This window comes from Melospiza melodia, chromosome 1 (assembly GCF_035770615.1).
Source record: "Melospiza melodia melodia isolate bMelMel2 chromosome 1, bMelMel2.pri, whole genome shotgun sequence".
Taxonomy (NCBI): Eukaryota; Metazoa; Chordata; class Aves; order Passeriformes; family Passerellidae; genus Melospiza; species Melospiza melodia.
The window spans coordinates 50,455,791-50,476,119 of NC_086194.1; the positions used below are offsets into that span (position 1 = coordinate 50,455,791).

Here is a 20,329-nt window from a genome sequence, read left to right on the forward strand (position 1 = left end):
CCCATGGACAATCAAGCATTTTTACTCCAGGACCATGTAATAATTGAGTAACAAAAGATGTCTTGCTGTTATGTGGAGACATAGTCTGGGAAAAGAGACACAAAATGCATTGGAAATCAGCTTTAAGGAAAACATCTCCCTGCATTATATGTGGCATATGCCTCCAGTAATTGTTTAATACATTAAAAAAAAGAACTCAGAAATCTTTTTAAGGACTGGTGTTGGACCAGCAGTAAATCCTCTTTGCAAATACAGTCTTACAATGACGATTGTGTTCATGTTAAGAGAGCTGATCTTAAACTCAGATTCAGGCAGGCTCCTTTTGGAAGCTATAATCTCATGGAAATCTTGAGCAAATTGTCACAATTTTTTTTTATTTTTGAGCACATGCTTGTTCCAAAAACAAGAGCTGTAGGTTGAAGGCTAATTTTGTGGACGAGGGGGTAAATGTGAGAACACTGATACATGTGGCCAAACGATATTGCTCTTGGCACACTGAGGACAGTTTTGGTAACAGATAAGGCATAATTCATAGTACAGAAAAAAGTATGGAAAAAGCTTTCTGACCTACAGCATGTGGGCATTCTAAATAATACTTAAAAGGATTTAGCTAAAACATTTTAACCGGAGGCTTTCCAGTACTTTGTTTCACATTTTTAAAACTTCATCACTAAAATCTGGAGCTGGATAAGGAAAATGTGCATATGACCTTACTTCCAAGCCTGCTCTCCAACCTGGCTTTAAATTGTAGAGATTAAGCCAGGCATCAACATGAAAGATACATCTCACCTGATTATGTGTGTTAGTGAAGAAACTGTAACTTAAAGCTCAGCAAACAGGGAAAACACAGGAGTCTCCTTTTCTTATTTCAAGAGTAAACACCTGGACAAGAAGGTTGGCATAATGACCAAGGTACAACAGGCACAGAGGCTGTGAAAACAGCAGTTTTCTGTCTTTGCAAGAGAGGGGGAGTGTGCTTCTATTCCCTCTCAGATAAATGCAAATAGTTATAGAAGGATTGTAGAAAGAGTTTGTGTCACTCCTGTTGAAACACCTGTTCTTCCTCTGTGTGTTAGCAAAAGAACACTAGAAGCATAAAACCTATTTTGTTGTTGAAGGTCAAGGCCATAAGTGAAGGAGATGATTCTTTTGTCCTCCTGAAGGGAGGTCCTTAGTGCCAGCAAAAGGACTGGGAAGGCCTTTTGTGTATATTTCACTTTGCAGTTCTCAGGGCATTCATTCCACTTGGTTATTTCTGCCAAAGTTTCAATTCTTCCACTCAGGGGGGACTGGCAGCCTGGTAGTCACTGTATTGATAGTGCTTTTATTGCACGTAGTCTTTGGTGAAGGTCCCAAATGACTACAGCCCTAGGGCAGCTGGTTGAGTTTTTGCATTATTTGGGAGCAAGATTATTCCTTTTCTCCCCAAAAGGTAGACTGCCACTGGAGTTAATTCTTGACTGCAAAGGTTATGAATAGAAATGCTAAAGCCAGGTTTTACACATATTTTAAACTGCCTCTTTAACCAATGCCCTTTTGAACACATGGTCAGCGATTGATTAGAGTGAGCCATGCACTTGGGCACTCTTACAGAGTTCACACTTTATTTTGGGAAATAAATATGACTACCCTGTCTAGCAGAATTTCCTGCCACCATCTAACTATAAGAAATAACTTGGTCCTTTGTAAACAAAGTAAAACAATTACAAATTACCATTATTTTATTGTATGGCTTTTAGATTTTCTGGCTCATTGCTAGGTTAGTAGGCTTTTCAATACAGTTTCAATGTACTTTCAGTATATACAAATAAGAGATTTGAGTTTGAGATTTCATGCACTTATCAGGACTCTAAATCTGAATTACTGTCATGGCTAAAAGCTGATGTGTTATTCATCATCCAGTGAGGTATCATTGTAAATAACAACCATTAATTGAAGCAAACACAAGAAATATTCCATGAAGTTTAGGATATATTTTACCCAAACAACAATAACTGTATTAGTCACTGTCTGCATACTGCAAATGCGAAAGAAAGGTATACCAGAGAAGGAAATTAAGATCTTAATTACTGGGACATGATGATCCAAGTGGCAATAATCACTCCCCAAAAAGAACTTCCAGAGATCTGCTTCACGAGTGGAAAGTTGGCTTGTCATCATTGCCTGCTAGGAAGCCACTTGTTTTTTCACTGCAGCACCTGTTCAATTTGCTGTTCTGCAAATCACTGAATTTAGAACAATCAATCAGTGCAATTTTGTCTTCAGAAGCACTCTGTGTTTCCCTCATATGCAGTATTAGTACGTCAGAGAACAGATTTTTCAAGAGATAAAAGGAAAGCAGCAGCCATCATCTGTTATAGAAAACAGACTAATGTGATACTCATCATATACACACACTTTCCTGTTTTATTTGCCTGACAATAATTTTCATGAGCTAAGATAAATCAGGACACTGAATTTCTTTTGCTATTTTTGGCCTTTGTGCTGTACCAGTGTATCAGAGGTAAATCTCTTGGTTCCTTGTGCTTTGAGCATTTAGTAGAATGCTGAGTCTTGAGAAGTTTGCCCCTCCTGATGGAAAGACATGCCTAATTATCTATCCAAGGAGTGGAGCATGTTTTCAGAGGTCACACTGCTCAGGCAACTTACAGAACAGTTTTGCTACTCTGCTTAAAAGGAATTTTAGCATTTAAAACTGAAAACCAGGTTGCCTCTATAAATAGAAGATAAAAGAGCCAACAAAAGTGTATCTATAATGTTATGCATAGTTCATAAAAAGACACATATTTGGCAGTAAACCAGGAGTTTGCTTTATGCCTTTCCTGCCTTGAGTCAGAAAAACTGACCTCAAGGGATCTCTGTCTATGCAGTATGTTGAAAAGTACAGAAATGAAATGTGAAATGTTCCTCCTGACTAGAAGCAAAGAAAATCATTAAAATAACTATTTAACATCCCAGTTAGGTAAAATTTATCCCCGAGACTGACAGTGCAGAACATATTTGGAATGGAAGGATGCTTGCAAAGCTGCTGTGGTGCCTCCACAGCTCAGGCCAAATGGGCTGCATGTTTCTTTGGTCAGTCAGAATTCTGCTGCTGCCATGGTCTTGTTACTCCTGCAGGTTTGTGCAGACAGATGGCACTGTGCTATTTTGAAGCATTTCTAAAACCCTGGATCTGAAATCCCAAACTGGCAGACTGGTTTATTTTCCACTACATCATTCCAGTTGACACTACGAATGCACTGCACAACTGCCTTCAGATCCTGCCAGCAGAGTCTCCAGCTCTGTCTGTCTCCATCCTGTTGAGCATATGCTGTCTCTGTAACACGTTTATCAGGACAGAGACTGACTGATTGTGTGGATATTTCAAGAAGCCTTTAAAAGACCCCTAAAAAGCCTGATTAAAAGGCTTTGCATGTGGAAAATAGAGCTGCAACCATGGAGGTTTGGATTAGACTTCTGCATGGGCCATGCTCCAGTTGTACAGCAGGGAAAAGGTGAAACAAAAGCAGTAGATGAATGTGTAGGGGCCTAAAACTGTGAAACAGCCTCTATTTTTATGTCAAATACTGATCAGGCTGCAAAAAAGCACGATACAAGGTCTCAGAGCCTTACTGAAGCACAACATTTGCCATGACTCAAAACCAGGCTGGTGGTCAGCTCTCCTATGGCAACACAGGGCATCGTGCAAATACAAGAAGCTTTTGCCATGGATATTTCACCAAAAGAAAAGGACACACAGCAGATGAAGAAAAAATTAAACTATTGCCCAAAAGCAGAAACAATGGTACAGGTAATAAAATGGCAACCTGTGAAGTACAAATATTCCAGTCCCTTCCTGTTCAAATAAAAGTCATAGAATACAAATATTTCTCATTGGTAAAAAATAATGTGAAGACAGAGCGCAATCTACTTCATTTGGGGTCCCTGAAATCTCTTTACAAGAATAGAAATGCCACGACTCCATGTCATTACGAGATGTATTTCCTGCCGATTTTTTCTTCCTTGGATTATGTTTTTTTTCCTGGCACCATTTAACATAGTTGTTGGTGACCCGAACAGTGGGGTTGAGTGCACCCTCAGTAAGTTTGCTAACAGCAAGGTGTGTGGTGTAGTTCACCTGCTGGTAGGTCAAAGGATGCTGATAGCATCCTTTCCTGGAGGGAAAAGGTGCTCTCCAGAGGGATTTTGACAGGCTGGAGATGTGGGCCCATGGTGGGTTCCATCAAAGGCAGCGTGGCCAGCAGATTGAGGGATGTGATTTTGCTCCTCTGCTTCACACCTGTGGTACCCCACCTGGAGCGCTGTGTCCAGCTCTGGGAGCCCTGACTTGAGGAGCACATGGACCAGGGGAGGGCCATGAAGGTGCTCAGAGGGCTGGAGCGCCTCTCCTCTGAAGACAGGCTGAGAGAACTGGGGTTGAGAAGAGCCTGGAGAAGAGAAGGCTCCAGGAAGACTTTAAAACAGCATTCCAGTACCTAAAGGAAGCTACAAGGAGAGCTGGAGAGGGACTTCTCACATGGGGCTGTAGTGACAGAACGAGGGGAAATTACTTCAAACTGAAAGAGGATAGGTTTAAGGCTAGATATCAGGAAGAAATCCTTTACAATGAGGGTGGGAGACACTGGAACAGGTGTCTGGAGAAGTTGTGGGTGTTCCATCTCTGGCAGTGTTCAGTACCAGGTTGGATGAGGTTTTAAGGAGTCTAGTGTAAGGTGTCCTTGCTCATGGCATGGAAACAGAGGATTTTTAAGGTTTCTTCCAACTCAGTCCATTCTATGATTTTATTGATGCCCTTTCAATTTTAAAACAATGCACTGAGGGTAAAAAGGGATAAAGGATTATTGTGAGATACCAATGAGAAGAAAATTAGATAATTAGAATAAGATTTTCTTTTAAACAATGAATATATAAGACAGTATTCCTTTCCCCAAGGAATGAATTTATTCTTTTCTGTCAAAAGGGTAATATTGACTAAGCTGGAAAAACATTAGATCCAAATTGGAGACCCAACTAGAAAATTAGATATTTAATTAATACATACAGAAATGCATGAACTGTAAAATCTCTGGAATGGAAGAATATTCAGATAAGATTTCACTGGAAAATGAGAAATAGTATTTGCATTGATGAATTAGATGCAGTGCCAATATACTGAAGAAGGCACACATTCTAGGAGGAAATAAATTTCTTTCTACATTCTGCTTGGTGTCACTGTACTTGAAATTCTTTCTATCTTATATATTGATACAAAAAAAAACAAAAACAAAAACAAAAACAAAAACCCAAACAAAACCAAAACCAAACCAAGCTTATAAACCCCAATCCCTCTAAGATTAAGATTAATGTTAATATTAAGACTCTAAGACTTTAAGATTAAAGTGGTAAGTAACTTTCAGTAGCAAAATACACATATGTTAAATCATTAGAGCAGAGAAGCTAAATCCTTGCTATTCCAAGGTGCTAAATCATTTGCAGTATGACTAAGAGAAGAACACCAGAGAATTAATATTAGAAGGAAAAAATCCCAGCCCTAAGGATTCACAGAAAAAAAGCTCTCCATAAGATGTGCAGAGATTTTTGCTAAATCAGCTTACGCAGAGCAGATTTTAAGTAGAATTTGATGACTTACCTGGAGTAAAGCTTATGATGTTTCACTAAATGTTTGGCATTTTATGTGTCAGGGGCTTTCTGTTCAAGTATTTTATGCTGATTATGTGATACAAGTCACCACCTATCTATTATGGTTTTCCATTCAGTGTTTTCTCCCTATCCTTCTTTTTCACCACTGCTTTTTTCATATCTTCTTTATTCTTACTTCAGTTGTTTCCCTTCTTTCCTGTTTTATTCCAAATATTAACATCAGTTATATCCTTTATTCTATTGTTACATCTACCAGTTCCTCTCTACTGTTTTTCTGGTGGCTTTTATTTTTGACAAATACTTTTCTTTGAGACTTTCAGCATTGTGGCTGGCTCATGCCCCTGGGTGATGTGGATTGGTAGACTGAGGTGGGGTGATAAAACAGTTCTTGTCAAGACACCTGTCACAGACCACAAGAGTTCTTCACAGAGATCTGGAAAAATTGCCTTTTTTGAGAAGCCTCAGGTACTCCAAAAACTTAGGCATGTTTCTGTACTGGGAAATGTTAGTGTTGTTTATCATGATCTCTATGTTGAAGCACTAAATCCTCTAAAATATGATAGACTTCCTCCACTTCTCAATACGCTATTACAGATTGAAGCAGTTTGATGCAAGCTGAGGAAAGAACAAACCACTAACAATCATTTTGCCCTAAAATCTTCTCTTTTCACCCATACTTTCCCTCTTCTGAAACTGGCAAAAAGAAACATTTGAAATATTGCTGGTAGTTCCTATCTAATAGAGAGCTTTGTGACAGTCACACGTCTGACAGCATTGAAATGCACAGAGAACACTTAGTCTGACACATCAACAGATGTACAGCAAGGCTGAAATATTCTGGATATGCTGAATTTGCTGGGCATAACGTTTAGCTGTGCATCTGTGCATGTAGCCACAGCATGTTCCAGCTCATGGCCTGTGCAAAGCTGAGTTTAATTACACAGGCACAGTGGTGAGTTGTCCAGGGTTTCTGAATGATGAGCAGCCCCCACAGAGTGTCTGCTGAGTGGATGGGAGTCAGAGGAAGAGCTGGAAAAAAGGAATGTGATAGGTGACCTGTAAAAGCAATTTGTATCTTTCAGCAGCTGCCAGGCTGGTAGGTACCCATCTGCAGAAACTCTATATGTGGACTGTATTTAAGCATGCTCAGCACCAAGGCCTGCAAGGGGAGCTGAATAATGGCACAAGAAATCTCCAATATCCTTTGAAAAAAATACTTGGTATTTTTGTGGATGAGTCTGAAAACTGGTAAAGATATAAATGAATATTTATTTCATTTCATTTCTCCCTGTCTTCAGTTTTTTACTAACAGGAAGAGTTTGATTCAGGCAGCAATATAGATAATAAAGATGAAGGCAGGATTGAGATTGCAGGAGTTTAGGATGTAGACAACCCTGTCTTTTTGTCTTAGGAAATCTGTGGCTAGTTGATGTGTTTAATGTAAGTGGCTTGGCTGATGTGTTTGCAAATCAGTTAAACAGCAAAGCAGTGAGGTTGCTGGTCAGACAGGAGCCTTCTGTCAGCATCTCAAACTGCAAAGGTCACAGCAAGGTCACTGATCACACAATCCTGTTCATCAGCTCGTTCTTGCATATGGAGAGGGAGAGCAGTGTGCTGCTCATTTTGTCCCTGACACTGAATTACTGTGACTGGAGGTCCAAGAGGGTGGAAATGAGCCAGCCCAAAACTTGATGCTCTGTGTTTGAGATCTCTGAAAGCAGCACATGCTGAAGCCAAAGTGCCACATGCTCAGCTAGGACAGTTGTGCATTTTGACAGGAGATCTGACTTTGTTAGGGAACAGATGCCAATCCACAATAATTAAGAAGGAGCAGATGGGTGAGGTAAAGATATATATGCTCATTTCTTTGACTCATGGTCAGGCAGTAAGAAAAACTCAAAGAAACAAGAAAAACTGGTGCCTCCCAAGGGCAGCTGATCAAGTGCCATTTCCCAAGCTGTGTATTCCTCCAGTCTGGCACCAGAGAAGCAGGACATCCCTATTTGATGTGCATCTGGCATCAGCCTTCTTTCTTGCTTATCAACACTCTTGATTTGTCACCACCACTTTGATCCCTATGTCTGTGTTTCTCACAGCTTTTTCCATGCCACTCCTTAGTCCCTTTGGATCTTCTTTTTTTTTCCTCCCCTCCAGAGGCATTTACCCAAATTTGCAACAAGAACTTGAAATTCAGAATGCACCAGCTTCTTAAGTCTCACAGAAAGAAAATTGTCTAACCAGTTGATAGTAATTTCTATTTTTTTTTTTTTTCAAAACATAGAATTGTTTGGTGATTTCCATTTGTGCTCTGGAAGAAAGAAGGAGGGAGGCACAATTTGGTCATGCTGGAGAAAGCTGACCTGCAGAGCTTTGCCACTACACCACAGATCTGAGTGCCTGGGAGCTTGAGGGCCGCCGAAATGTGGATGAGCAGAGGAGAGAAGGAGCTGGGTCCAGAGCAGCAGAGACAGAGCACGCTGAATCCACCTGCAGCAAGAGGATGCAGCCTGACCTGAGCACTGCTGAGATAAAAGCTGCCTGCTGCAAACTCAGATGTGAGCTGCAGCCAGAGGGAACCAGGCAGAACAGTGAGGGGAGCCAGAGGATGAGAGTGGGAGCAGAAGGGAGGTAGGGCTAGGCAAGAGGTCTATAACAAATGTGTGTATGAGCAGAGCTCCCTAAATTCCTTTATTTTGGAGATCGATAACGTAATTGAAACATTATTGAAATACAGCACAATTTTTCGTTAAAAGAGGTGTCCTCAGCCTGTTGCCTTTACATGGGGCTGTGGGGAAGCTCAAAACAGGCTGGGAACTGGGAGAGAAATGCAGGGGAACTTGTGTACCTCTCTGCCCCATATTATGATTTTGTTTGTGTTTAACATGGTTTTTAATTTGACTAAGTACATTATTTTGACAATTATGTACAAAGTAAATTTCTTCAAAACAAACCACCCCAAACCAGTAATAGGTGAGTCTTAAGGAAAGACTGGAAATGGCCAGCTTGGAAGTAACAGAAATTAATTTGGTGTGTAAATGCCATACACACCATTGGAAAGCCACAAAACCAGTGCAGAAAGAGCTGGGTGTGCAGCACTGTTGGTAAGGGAATCACATTGGGAATAGAATGTCTGAATGCTGTGGTGAACACCTTAATAGATAATTCCTGATGAGGGAAGCTAGAAAGAGGGCAGATGGAGCACAAAATGGGAATTTGTCAAGCTCATCATGTCTCACTCTTCCTCCCTGTTCTCCATTCCCTCTCTGATCCCCTCAGAATAAAGTGAAAATGCATCACAACTCGAATATTTCCCATTCATTTATTTTCCTGCATGAGGACAGGGTGCAGCCTGTTACTCTAATACCAGAGAAAAAAAAAATTCCTTCATAAATTTAGTACTCTGGTTTCAGTGCATCCCTCAGCAGAAAGGATGTGGCACACCACAAACAACACCCAGGAACCAGATGCAGTGCAAACTGAGCTGCCAGCCAGGCATTCCTTCATCCCTGGAGGGGACACTATTACAAAGTCAAGATAACAGACTTAAGCAATTAAGATATGCTGTGTGCATTAATGGAGAGAAATCTGTGGGTTCCTGCAAGCTTGCAGGCACTTAGTGGAGAGCTGCTGCCTTGGCTCCTTTCCCAAGGTAAAGGAAGTACGGGAAAGGATGGCAGTGTAAAAATCCTTTTGCTCCAGCTGATATAATGTTACTACATTACTTAAATATCCTGCCTTCTCATGCTGGCCTAGGAGCTCAGCAGGGTCTTGTGCTCCCTGATATTATCACATCAGTTCCTTTGCTCTGAGCAAGATAATGCTTGGGTTTGCCTAAGGGAATGTAAAATGCTTTGAGAAGCTGTGTTTGAAGTTCTTGTCCCTCTCTTTCTCCTGTAGCTTTTGCAATCACCAAGTTTCCGTACTTCTAGAGTCAGATCAGTTTTAGCCACTGATACTCTGCTGTTTTTTCCCCATATGCTCTTTTCTCCATAAGTTGGTTTGTCTCCATATGCTGTTTTCTTATATAGAGGATGGCTTACAGAGCTCTCATTAGCCTTTGCAAGGCCTTCATAAACTCTGACTCTCATCCTGTGATTCCAGGAAGTCAGACTTGGCAACTATCTTATTAAATGCGTAGTTTTGTCTACATTTATATTAGTGGAAATCTTAAGATGTAACCTATGAAAAATGTAAAGGAAATGTTTAAGTCTTGGTCAAATTAATAGTAGAAGAAATAGTAGGCCATTCCCAATTTCATTAGTCATGTCATTGACTGTCTTGCAAAGAATCCCATGTGAAAGCAGAAGAAGGAAACCAAGAAATTGCCATTGCTCCAGGGAGACTGACAAATATGCTAATGTTATGTTAAGTGAGCTTTTACTGGGTGAAGAAAGTACATATTTTCAAGGTGCTAAACTGAAATCAAATCAAGTTTGGCTGAGAAAGATTTGACAGCTTGATGAATTGCGTTAGCAATTGTAATAGTACTTTGCTTTGAGGATGTCTTACAATGTCAGTATTTCTGAGGTGTCTCATCACCTACAGCTCAAAAAATTATTTTCAAAATATTCTAAAAGGAAAAAAGGGTTGGGTTTTTTTTTTTTTGGGAGGAGTCATTTTATCTGAAGTATTTTAAACAATTCAATTTTTCTGATGCTCGATGACAAATTCATTTCTCTCCCTGGACATTTTTGAGATAACTGTCTATATTATGGTGCAGCCTTTACACAGTTTGGATTCTGCAACTGATCAGAAGGATCAGGAGACTATTTTTTCATCAATAAGCATTTTCATGTAACAATGAGACAGACGACAATCTCTCTCCAAAAAAAGAAGAAGGAAGGACTGGTAAAACTCAGAACACAGTCTTAAGAGGACAGAAAGCAGGAAGGAGTAATAAAACCAGTGCCAGTATATATTATCTTGCTATCAGACAGAGCAAAAGGAAAATATTGCCTTTTGGTGGGAGACTGACTGTAACCCTACTCAATGGCTTCCTTTGCCAGTGGGGTGCAATCCTGGTGGTACAGTAACTGGGAGTCACTGAGGTAGATTTGTGAGTTCATATAGTCATAAAGGAGAGATTTCTAGGTAGTGCTGTTCATTTATGGGAGAGGAAACAGGCTTCTCTAAAAAGAAAGTTGTAAACATGCAAGTTTATTCCTTTTGAATTTAAAGGAGCAGTTTATGAATTAGTCACTGTACCACAGATTAAATGCAGTTTTATTATGGCAAATAAATCTAAGAATCAGTGACTGTCATGTTCAATGACATAACACTGCTACTATTATGCAAGATTTAGTATCAGAATAAACAAGCAAGCTGCAGCACAAGGAGCCATTAGTGACATTGAGTCTGCTGTGAAAAACCTCTGAATCTAATTCAAGAAGCTATTTAAAACCAATGCTATCCCTAGTACTGTACTACACTATCCTATCCTATCCTATCTTAGTACTTACAACATAATTTTCTTGATACTTCTATAATTTTTGCAAGATACCCTAAGACACACCCCCACCAAAAAACCCCAACCTACTAAAAAAAAACCCAAGAAAACCAACAAACCCCCCCCAGGCAAACAAACAAACAAACAATCCCCCCAAAAAACAAGAAAAAAAAAAGATTTAACAGAATAATTTCAAACAACCAGTTCCTGCTGAGTGGTGTCAATTCTATTGGCTTGGCAAGTTTTAAAGCAAGATCACTGATATAACTACAGTGCCTGTTTTTATTTACAGCATGGATGTAGCTGAAGCCTTTGGGAATCACACAGTCTTCCAAATGAGTTCCTTCTCCATGACAACTAATAGTATTTTAAGTGTTCCCTGAAATATGCAGATGGAGAATGCATTATTGTACCTATCATAAAGGACTTATTTAGAGAGTGTATATATATAGCTTTAAAATTTGCTGAGCAGTAACACTTGAAATTAAGACATCAGCCAGGTTTTGGCTCTGTAATTTAAACAGTGAAAGCATTTATTTTAAAAGAAATGCAAAGCCTACAGGCAAAGGTCTGGTTAAACAGGAAATTGCTGAAGTGTCTTTCCGTAGTTTATATACTTACCTTTCTTTTTGTGATATTGGGAATTAAACAAATTATTCATCATGAATAATTTAGTCTATGGATTTATAGTTCTATATAAAGATCCTAAAGAAAGATTATCTTATTTTCACTTTTATTTATGACTTAATATTGTTTGAGGAACATGTTTATTTTACTATATCTTGAATGTACTAATGCAGAACAGGTGCTTATTCTTTTGCAAAGAGCAGCAGCACAATATAAACTTACTTTACAGTCTATATCCAGTCTATTTAAGCAGAGTTTAGTAATGTGAAGATTGTGTAGAGCCTTTGAACAGAGATAAATTTCATCTTAAAAAGCTGGACAGCTCAAAACCACACAGACAAGCCCAGGCTTCTCTGAGAGAATGAAAGCTGTCCAGGCGTAAGGCACAGCATCACACACCATGAAATTCCTATCTAATTCATACTCCAGAAAATCTCACATCCCTTGCTCTTCCCAGCTTCTCCAGCAACCTGAGCAAACTTTCTCCAGGTTATAGAAAACCTCTGGTGCTTCTGGTATAAGAAGCCACTGCAGATCAGAGGAAGACAGAGGCACTTTCAAACTATCCATGGTGGGAGGGAAAGCTAGTACAGCTCTTGAGGGAAAGGGATTTGATCCCAGTGATCTTGTAAAACATGGGACCTGATTCACCTCCCTTCCTGTCTGACAACCTCTGCAATATTTTGGTCAGGCTGTGTGTTGTTTTGTTGTGACTTTTCCCTAAGTGAAACAAGTGTCAGATAAATCCTGAGCTTTTTTTCAATTGTCAAACAATGAGTGAGTTTTGAATTAGATAAAATTTCTGTAGCTGTTCTTACAAGGAAGGACATGTATATAATCTGTGCCCTCAGCCAAAATAATATGGCCTGAATGCTATTTCTGTAGCTATTTCTGATCACATCATCAGTGCATTTTCACATTATTTTTCAATGTTTTATATCTGGAACTATAGACAGAGGTTGCCCAAGCTAGGTAAAGTAATATAAAATGTTAAGACTTGTGCCTTGGCTTATTAAAGACATTTTTTGGTCAGTTCTGTCTGTAATTTTTGGGCAGTTCTAGTCTAATTTTTGATTTTTCCTTTGAATATACTTGGAGGAAAATTATAAGATGCTATACTTTCAGCTTCAGGAATACCTTGGGCTTTTTCAGACTGTGTAACACTTTTTTTTTTTTTTTAAGTGATTTATAAGCCTTGAAAAGTGCTCTGAGCTGTTCGATTTTGCTATCTATGCCATTAGAATTTTATGGGGCCAGTGGCAGGTTTTATTGATGCCTCTGTCATGTTCTGTTGCTTTCTTTGAGCCTTGAAAGCAGCTGCATTCGAAATAAATTAGTATTAGATATTACACAGTACAGGCAATGTAATTCCTGCCTTCCTGGTGTAGGGAAATGTTGTATAACCAAGATATGCCACCTTAACAAAATACAGAAGCTAGGAAAAGGTTAATCTAATTACTGGAGTTAAAGTTTTCATTTTATTCCATTGCTTTTAAATAGTGTTATCATAGTTTTGAATGTCAGATAAGGCTTGTGCAAATACTCTGTTTAAAATGGCATTAACCAAATGAATTTACCTTACAGTCTCCTTTTATTTTTTCCCTTTTTTTTTTTTTAATTTTTATTTTTCAGAGCCAGTAGATGAGTACTTTGGAGAGAACTGTAAAAGAATGGGATAACTTTCTCAGCAAGATTCTGTAGAGTGATCTATATGAATCAATTTTCTGAGACATGTTAAAGCACAAGGGAAACAACTTTAGAATTTAGGAATTTAGGAGACTCCTGCATCCTGATAGAGGCTGGTATGTGTGCTAGAAGACCATGAGAGTAAAAGGTGACCCTCTGGAGCTGTGGAATGCCCATGGAAGATTTGAAGACTGGGGATCAGTGAAGTTTTTTCACAGAGAATAGTGCAACAGGAAATGAAAAGGCAGCTGCCCCTACAACATATGAGAGAGGGGCTGAGAGGTGAAGAATCACCTGAAGGGTGAGAGTGAGAAGTTTGTGGGAGGAAATGACTCCAGCTAAATTTTAGAAGAGCAAAGCTGGCTATACTCATGACAACTGAGATTATCTAAACATCCAATTTAATCCACTTTGTCTGGGGTCTACCTTCTGCCTCTCTGGAGCTACAGCAGATGAATCCTGCAATATTCTGAAAAATCGAAAGAAGATGCTGCATGGATACCAAATGGCATCAATGCATATTCTTGGCTTCTCTTCTTCATTTTGGTTCTCAAATATTAAAATTCACTTGAGATACCTTACTTTTGCCTGGGGTCAAACTGGCAATTCAAAGTGTTTATCATGTCCCTTGGATTGGAAACCTGTAGATGGAAATGTTCCTTTCTGAATATGGCTTGTAGGTTAAGATTTCTCAGAGAAAAAACAGATAGATCAAAATCAGAGGTCTGAAAGAAAAGAAAAATTACTTTTTTTTTGATCAGGTTTTGACCAGAAGAGCTGTGGAACATTTCCACCTTTACCAGAAACACTTCAAAGAGTGAGTATGGACAGCTAGATCTGAGATCAGAGAGACAGGCAATATTTAATCCCAGAGGTGTTTCAGCCAGGCTGATAGCATTATACAAGAGGAGTAGGAGAAGAGGAATTGTCCAGATGTTATATTTTTGTATGAAAATTCATACATAACTCATGCAGGGGAAAGCACATCTTTAATATTCAACTGCTACCTGCTGTAGCAGGAGGGCTCCCCATACGACAAGGAGCATCCTCAGTGAGATTACAGTACTGAATGTTAATGCTGGTGCTCAGAAATGAAGCAGCAGGCAGTTACTTTGAAGTAAGTTGGTGGATGAATTTACTGCATGCTAGCTGTTTTTTTTTCTCATTATTAGTGAAAGTTGGCTGAGCTACCCTGCTCTCAGAGTGTCTCCCGGCACTGCGAAATGAAGGGGAGCAGCAGAGCTCAAGCTGTGCAGCTCTGAATGCCACGCTCCTCACATGTATAATGAGGTGTTAACTGCATTATGATCATGAAGTAGTAGTAGATACATGCCAAAGATGTGAAGCAGAGGAATGCTTTTAGATTATTCATGATCTATTTACAGCTCTGCACTAATTTCTACGATATAAAGCTTAAAGTGTCAAAAAGTGCCCTACAATATAGAGATCGAATTCTAAACTGATATCTTATATATATTAACAATAACTTCGTATCAGATGATGTCAGTGTCTAAAAGCATACCCAAACTGAGCACCAAATATGAATATGCCTTTATCCTTCATAATTTTTTTTATCAAGGCTATCAATGGCCCCTTTTTAATAATGGCAAATGCTCTCAAAGAGAGAAAATGTTCATTCTTTGACATGAAACAAACCCTCTAAGTGATGAAACTCTGCAGTTGTGTGGAAACATGGAGATCAGAAGCTGGTTTTGAAAGTGGTGTGATGGTTTTGGTAGGATGAATTACATTGTAGGTCATTGGCGTTTTTCAGCTACAAGTAATGAAGCACCAAACTGCCAAACTTTTTCTATAGAAAATAAAGTATCTTATCTAGGAGTGAAGAATGCTTTCCTCTTGGAATAAATGCCATTGTTCACTGCTGGAAATTCAAAGCATTCTGAACTTTTGCCTCCTATTATTCAGTATCTATTGGCAGACAGATGCCATGCAAGAGAAAAAGCAGTTCTTCTCTCTATACTGTACCTAAGCCATGAAGAAATATCATTTATCTCCTCCTTTTTGTGAAGTATTTCTGTGTTCTCTCCTTTGCACATTTGAAACTAACTACTTGGCTAGATGTAAACTGGTCTTACCTCCCATCAGTCCAAGTTGCTGAATGTCACAATGAATCCAGAGAAATACCTCTTCACCAATTTTAATTTTCACCTCAAACACCAGTAAAAAACCCGGTAAGTCCAATCAGGTTTCAATAAAAAATATCTTTGCATTAACATTAGGAAAACCCCACCACATCTAGAAATTGACCTTTTACCACTTCTTCTCAAGGCAACTACTTTTTGTGTAAAAAATCAGGCCCTAGGGTTGATTTCTAGGACCTCTCTTTAGCTGTAGAGTGATGGCAGCTGCTTTTGTAAGAAGGAAGGCAGACCTGAAACTGACCTGAAACCTGAAATTTCCCTTTTGGCTACCATTACTAGAAGCCCCTGAAGAGCTCTAGGTTGAGACAGAGACAGAAATGGAGCCCACAGAGGTGAGCTGCAGGGACAGCTGTCAGTTCTGAAAATGATTATCTGTGTGATGATGACTTGTACTATGTCAATTGTTTCCAAGTGGATATTTAAGTATTTCTGAAAAGCGACAATTTAATTTGGAGTGATTGGTGGAAATGATGACAAGAAGCATATTTCCTTTACTTCCCTGCCACTTTCTCAAGAGTAACTCTTGTCTGAGCTTGGTGTGTCTGTGCTCAATCATATATCCTTTTAGACAAACTCTCAAATTATTTCTGTTCACCAGAATGATACTTTCACAAAATCATGTGCAATTATCTCTAGCTAATTACTTATAAATACATATTAAATGCCAAAAAAGTTCCAATTTTAATAATAAAGTACAGACTAAGAGAATACAGGTGTAGTTTCCCAAAAAGGATGTGAAGACAAAGCTAAGTATTGCATCCAAACCATCTGCAGTTAATGGAAAAATCAAACCTCTGCTTTATCTTACTGCAGTAGTGAGCTGCAAGTTGCAGCCTACATGAAAATGTAGATGCCTGTCACATTGTCTAATTTTCACTTTTTCGTCTTCATAGCTTATCATCCAGAAATCCTGGTTTTCCCTCTCGCCTTGTCTGTCAGTCATCAAAGCCTAAATACATCTAAATAACAGATTAAAGAACTTCCTTGAAACATTAACAATACCTTTCTATCATTTTTTGTGAAATCCTGCATTTCTCTAGTGTTATTATTTTTGTTACTACACACACATGTAAAATAGGATTTTTCATTTGTTGTGTGTTTCAGCTTTATTTCCCAGCTCAAATCGTAATCCATTTTACCTGGGTAAGAATTATATACTAAGCGGCTTTACCTCCAGTTTTTACAAAAGAATACAATTATTTTATTCAAGCCAGTGAACAAATGCATTTTTTAAAACAGTATTTCAAGGAAACAGAAAACATCTCAACTTAGAGAAGAAAAGTTCTCCCTGATTGCAACTCAAGCATTTTGCTGTTGCTCTGATGTGACCTTCCTGCTTTGCAGAAAATATTCTGAGCACTTACAATTTTACAAATAACATTATCAATCATCCATATTGTTGTAGCACCTAGAGCAGAGAGCTGTGTTGCATTGTGGGAGGTGTTGGACAAGGGATCAGTTCTGACGGGGAGCAGATGAACTCTCTATCACAGCAAGAACAGCTGGTGCAGAAGCGGCTGCTCCTATGCAAATAACACCAATAAAAATGGAAATAAGACAGACAGAAGACCAGTTTCCCAGTAAGATTGTTCCAGAGTGCTCTTCAAAAACCATCTGTCTTTAAAAGTAGGGCCTTGCATTCATTTTTGCTGACAAATAAGAATTGCATCGTATGGGAGCAACAGAAACTGAATGCAAGTGATGCCAGAGCAGCAGTGAAATGGGAGGCTGCTCCCATATTGCCCATTTGGAGAATGTAATTGCATATGGGCACAAATTGCAACTTGATCTATGTATCCAGATCCTCTGTCGGTTCTAATCCCTCTAGACCACTAAAATATGTCTTGTCAGTATGAGGTGACAGCTAGAGCCTTTGAAGATACTGAATTCTATGTCTACTTTGCCCTTCAAACTGCTGTACTTGGATAACCCTTTTAACTGAGTTCAACATGACTCTAAGAGCTGCACAGTAAAGCTCATAAACAGACATGGTCAGTTGCACAACCATTTTACACCAGGAAATCCATCTCTTTGCAGTGAAGTCCAATTTTTCTTTGGAAGAAAGAGTAAAAAGGGATTTTTTTTTTTGTTTTCTTGTTTGTTTCTTTAGTAGTGATACATTTTACTTCTTAATAAAATGCCTTATCTGCAAAAACATTAACAAGCAGAGAGGAAGAAGCAAAATAATATCATATTCCCAAAGGGCTAATATAATCCCATGCTATTAAAAAATTAAATCAGACCATCAGCTCCAGTCCAGATGCCCAAGTTAAATGCAGTAAGGTACCAAGATTCCAGGGACTGTCCAAAATCAGACTGCATCAACTTTTGTACTAGCAACAGAACTGACTTGGAAAGTACTAGAAAATAGTTCATGACTCTCCTGATAGCCAGTGATTTTAAAGGCTTTTCATTTCCTATTTAACGGAAGTTCTGCACGTTAAATTTTAAAAACAAAACAAATGGAAAAATTGTATCTGCAAAGAATCCCATTAGCTATGTGGTCAATTTCTTTACCACTTCAAAAAACAGTGCAAAGGGTTCACAGATCAATGCCCTAACCACTTAACAAAGAAAAGTTTGCAATTTTCTGGATTAAGCTCTTCACTGAGTTCAAGCAACCATATCTCTGTGTAAAGTGCTTAGAGGAAATAACATTAATTCCCCTTTATCTCTGCAAAAGGGAAAAAACCCTCCTTACAAACTCTAAATGTTGGGAAGAATTGCTTCTTGAAGTGAGTAACCCTGGAAATTCACGTAAGAAGCCAGTAGCAGAAAAATTAAGCAATGGAACAAAGGAAGGTCTAAAAGTGAGGCCAAGGCATCTTTATTTTCCCTTGAATTCATCTGAGGAGCTGGCCAGGAATCTGCTGCACTGGAAATAACCATGAAATCCATAAAAGGGATAGAAAATGTCCAGGTGGGTGTTGCTGCAGGTGTTACAGACTCCAAAAGACTTCGCTGGTGGATGTTAGTGGGAAAGAATGGTGGTTTGCCAGAGGATGTTCTAGGATAAGAAGGCAGTCTGCATGGATAAAGACATTATACAAGGCACACAATAACTTCACAGTGAATGATAATATTCAAAATAACTTCAGTATCTCCTGGTAGAAGCAGTGGTCTCAGTGATTTCCTTGGATTGCCTTCATCTGACACTGAGAGAGGGTAATGAAACCTCACAAAGACAATGTTACAAGGGTCTCCTTGCTCAAACCCTTTTTTTCCCCAATCCATGGCAGAAAATTATTTATTTGTGTGCTCATCAGCCTCTGTGACAGGCTGAACACAATCCCTCCTTTAGGCATAACTCCAGTATCACCACTTGTACCACATGTCCAGCAAGCATCCTGCTACACACACATCATTGTCCCAGGTACAAAATGAAATCTTACCTATGACTTTTCCTAGGAATAGTGCCTTTGGGGAATTGAACTGAATGTCAGATGTGCCTGGCAGGCTGTAACTCGTTGGAGGATAGTGATCAAGCTGGAGAAAGAGAAAAGAAATGATGAGTATTTTGAACTGATCTGTTTATTACAGTTCTGATCAATCAGGTCTACTTTATGGAGTTTATGCCATCTCTTATAACTATCCAATACACTCTCATTTTCATAAAGGGAAAACAATAGTAAATACCCTTCCTTCCATATCTGCCATCTCCACAGTTCCCAAGGCCCGGAGTATACTTATACTGAATAATATTTTTGTTCTGGTTTCTGTAGAATCACATCATTCTTTACTTATGTGCTCTTCAATTGCTAAATATAACAGCATAAATAATAAAACAACTTTTTCTTTCCATAGAAATAGATTTCCATTTGGGACCTATGTTACTGCTGAAGCTAGATATACATAGCTGGGAATCTGAGACTAATTCAGGTGTTGGGCATTTTTCTTTTCTCTCAGAAAAGTCATAAATTAATCAGGCATTCTTTTTTTGCACTTCATGCTTATTACTTTCTTGTTGAGAATGTTGTTCGATCTGATTGTGATGACGCCTATTGGAACCAAAATAAATTCAAGAGTAATCAACTTAGCTAAATAGTTTAATCTATAGGAAATGCATATTGTCCCTGATATGGCACAGCAATCCCATCACATTAGCATATTTCCCCCTGGATTTTAGCTATTTAACAGAAAAATGTGAAGAAAGAGAGTAATAAAATGAATTGCCTATGCTTGGTAATAGTGCTATTAACATAGTTTAATATAGCTCAGTGGAGTTTTGATTTCACATTTCATAAAGGTAATTGGAATGAATTTTTATCTTTACTGTTGTTATTTATTTTCTCAGATTTACATGTTTATTACACAGGCTTAAAGAGGACAGAGCACTAATAGTTTATTTTATTCTGGCCTTGCCTTGGCACAAAACAGGATAGAAACTCATATATGTGATTTAAGACTTTGCAGGGTACAATAGACTGCAAAAGTAATTCTCAGGAAATGGCAACTCTATGGGGCATGCAATATTTTCACATATCTTTTTGCCATATTTCTAATTTCAAAGTGTAAGTATAGTGGATTACTTTGTTTTAATGATACTGCAAATGCTCAGTTCAGTGGTTAAAAGTAAGTGAATGGCAGGTAGCACAGAACTGAAGGGCTGAATCCCCTGGTACCCTGGAACACCATGAGCTCAGGGAGTTGTAAAGCCCCCTGGGGTCATGAATCTGCAGAGGCAACCATCTCAAAAAACCCTAACAACTGGAGGAGTCCTGTCTTTCTTATAATTCCCCATAAAACCTCAAGAAGAAAAGTGCAT

General features: G+C 38.8%; 1 protein-coding gene across 1 annotated transcript in view; it reads right to left on the bottom strand.

The window, feature by feature from the left end:
* Positions 1 to 20,329, bottom strand: part of CNTNAP2 (contactin associated protein 2) — a 1,021,890-nt gene that overhangs the window by 45,789 nt on the left and 955,772 nt on the right. Inside the window, exon 21 of the mRNA XM_063157997.1 lies at positions 18,957 to 19,050. Within this exon, the coding sequence (XP_063014067.1) occupies positions 18,957 to 19,050 (94 nt within the window). The remainder of the gene's footprint in view (positions 1 to 18,956; positions 19,051 to 20,329) is intronic.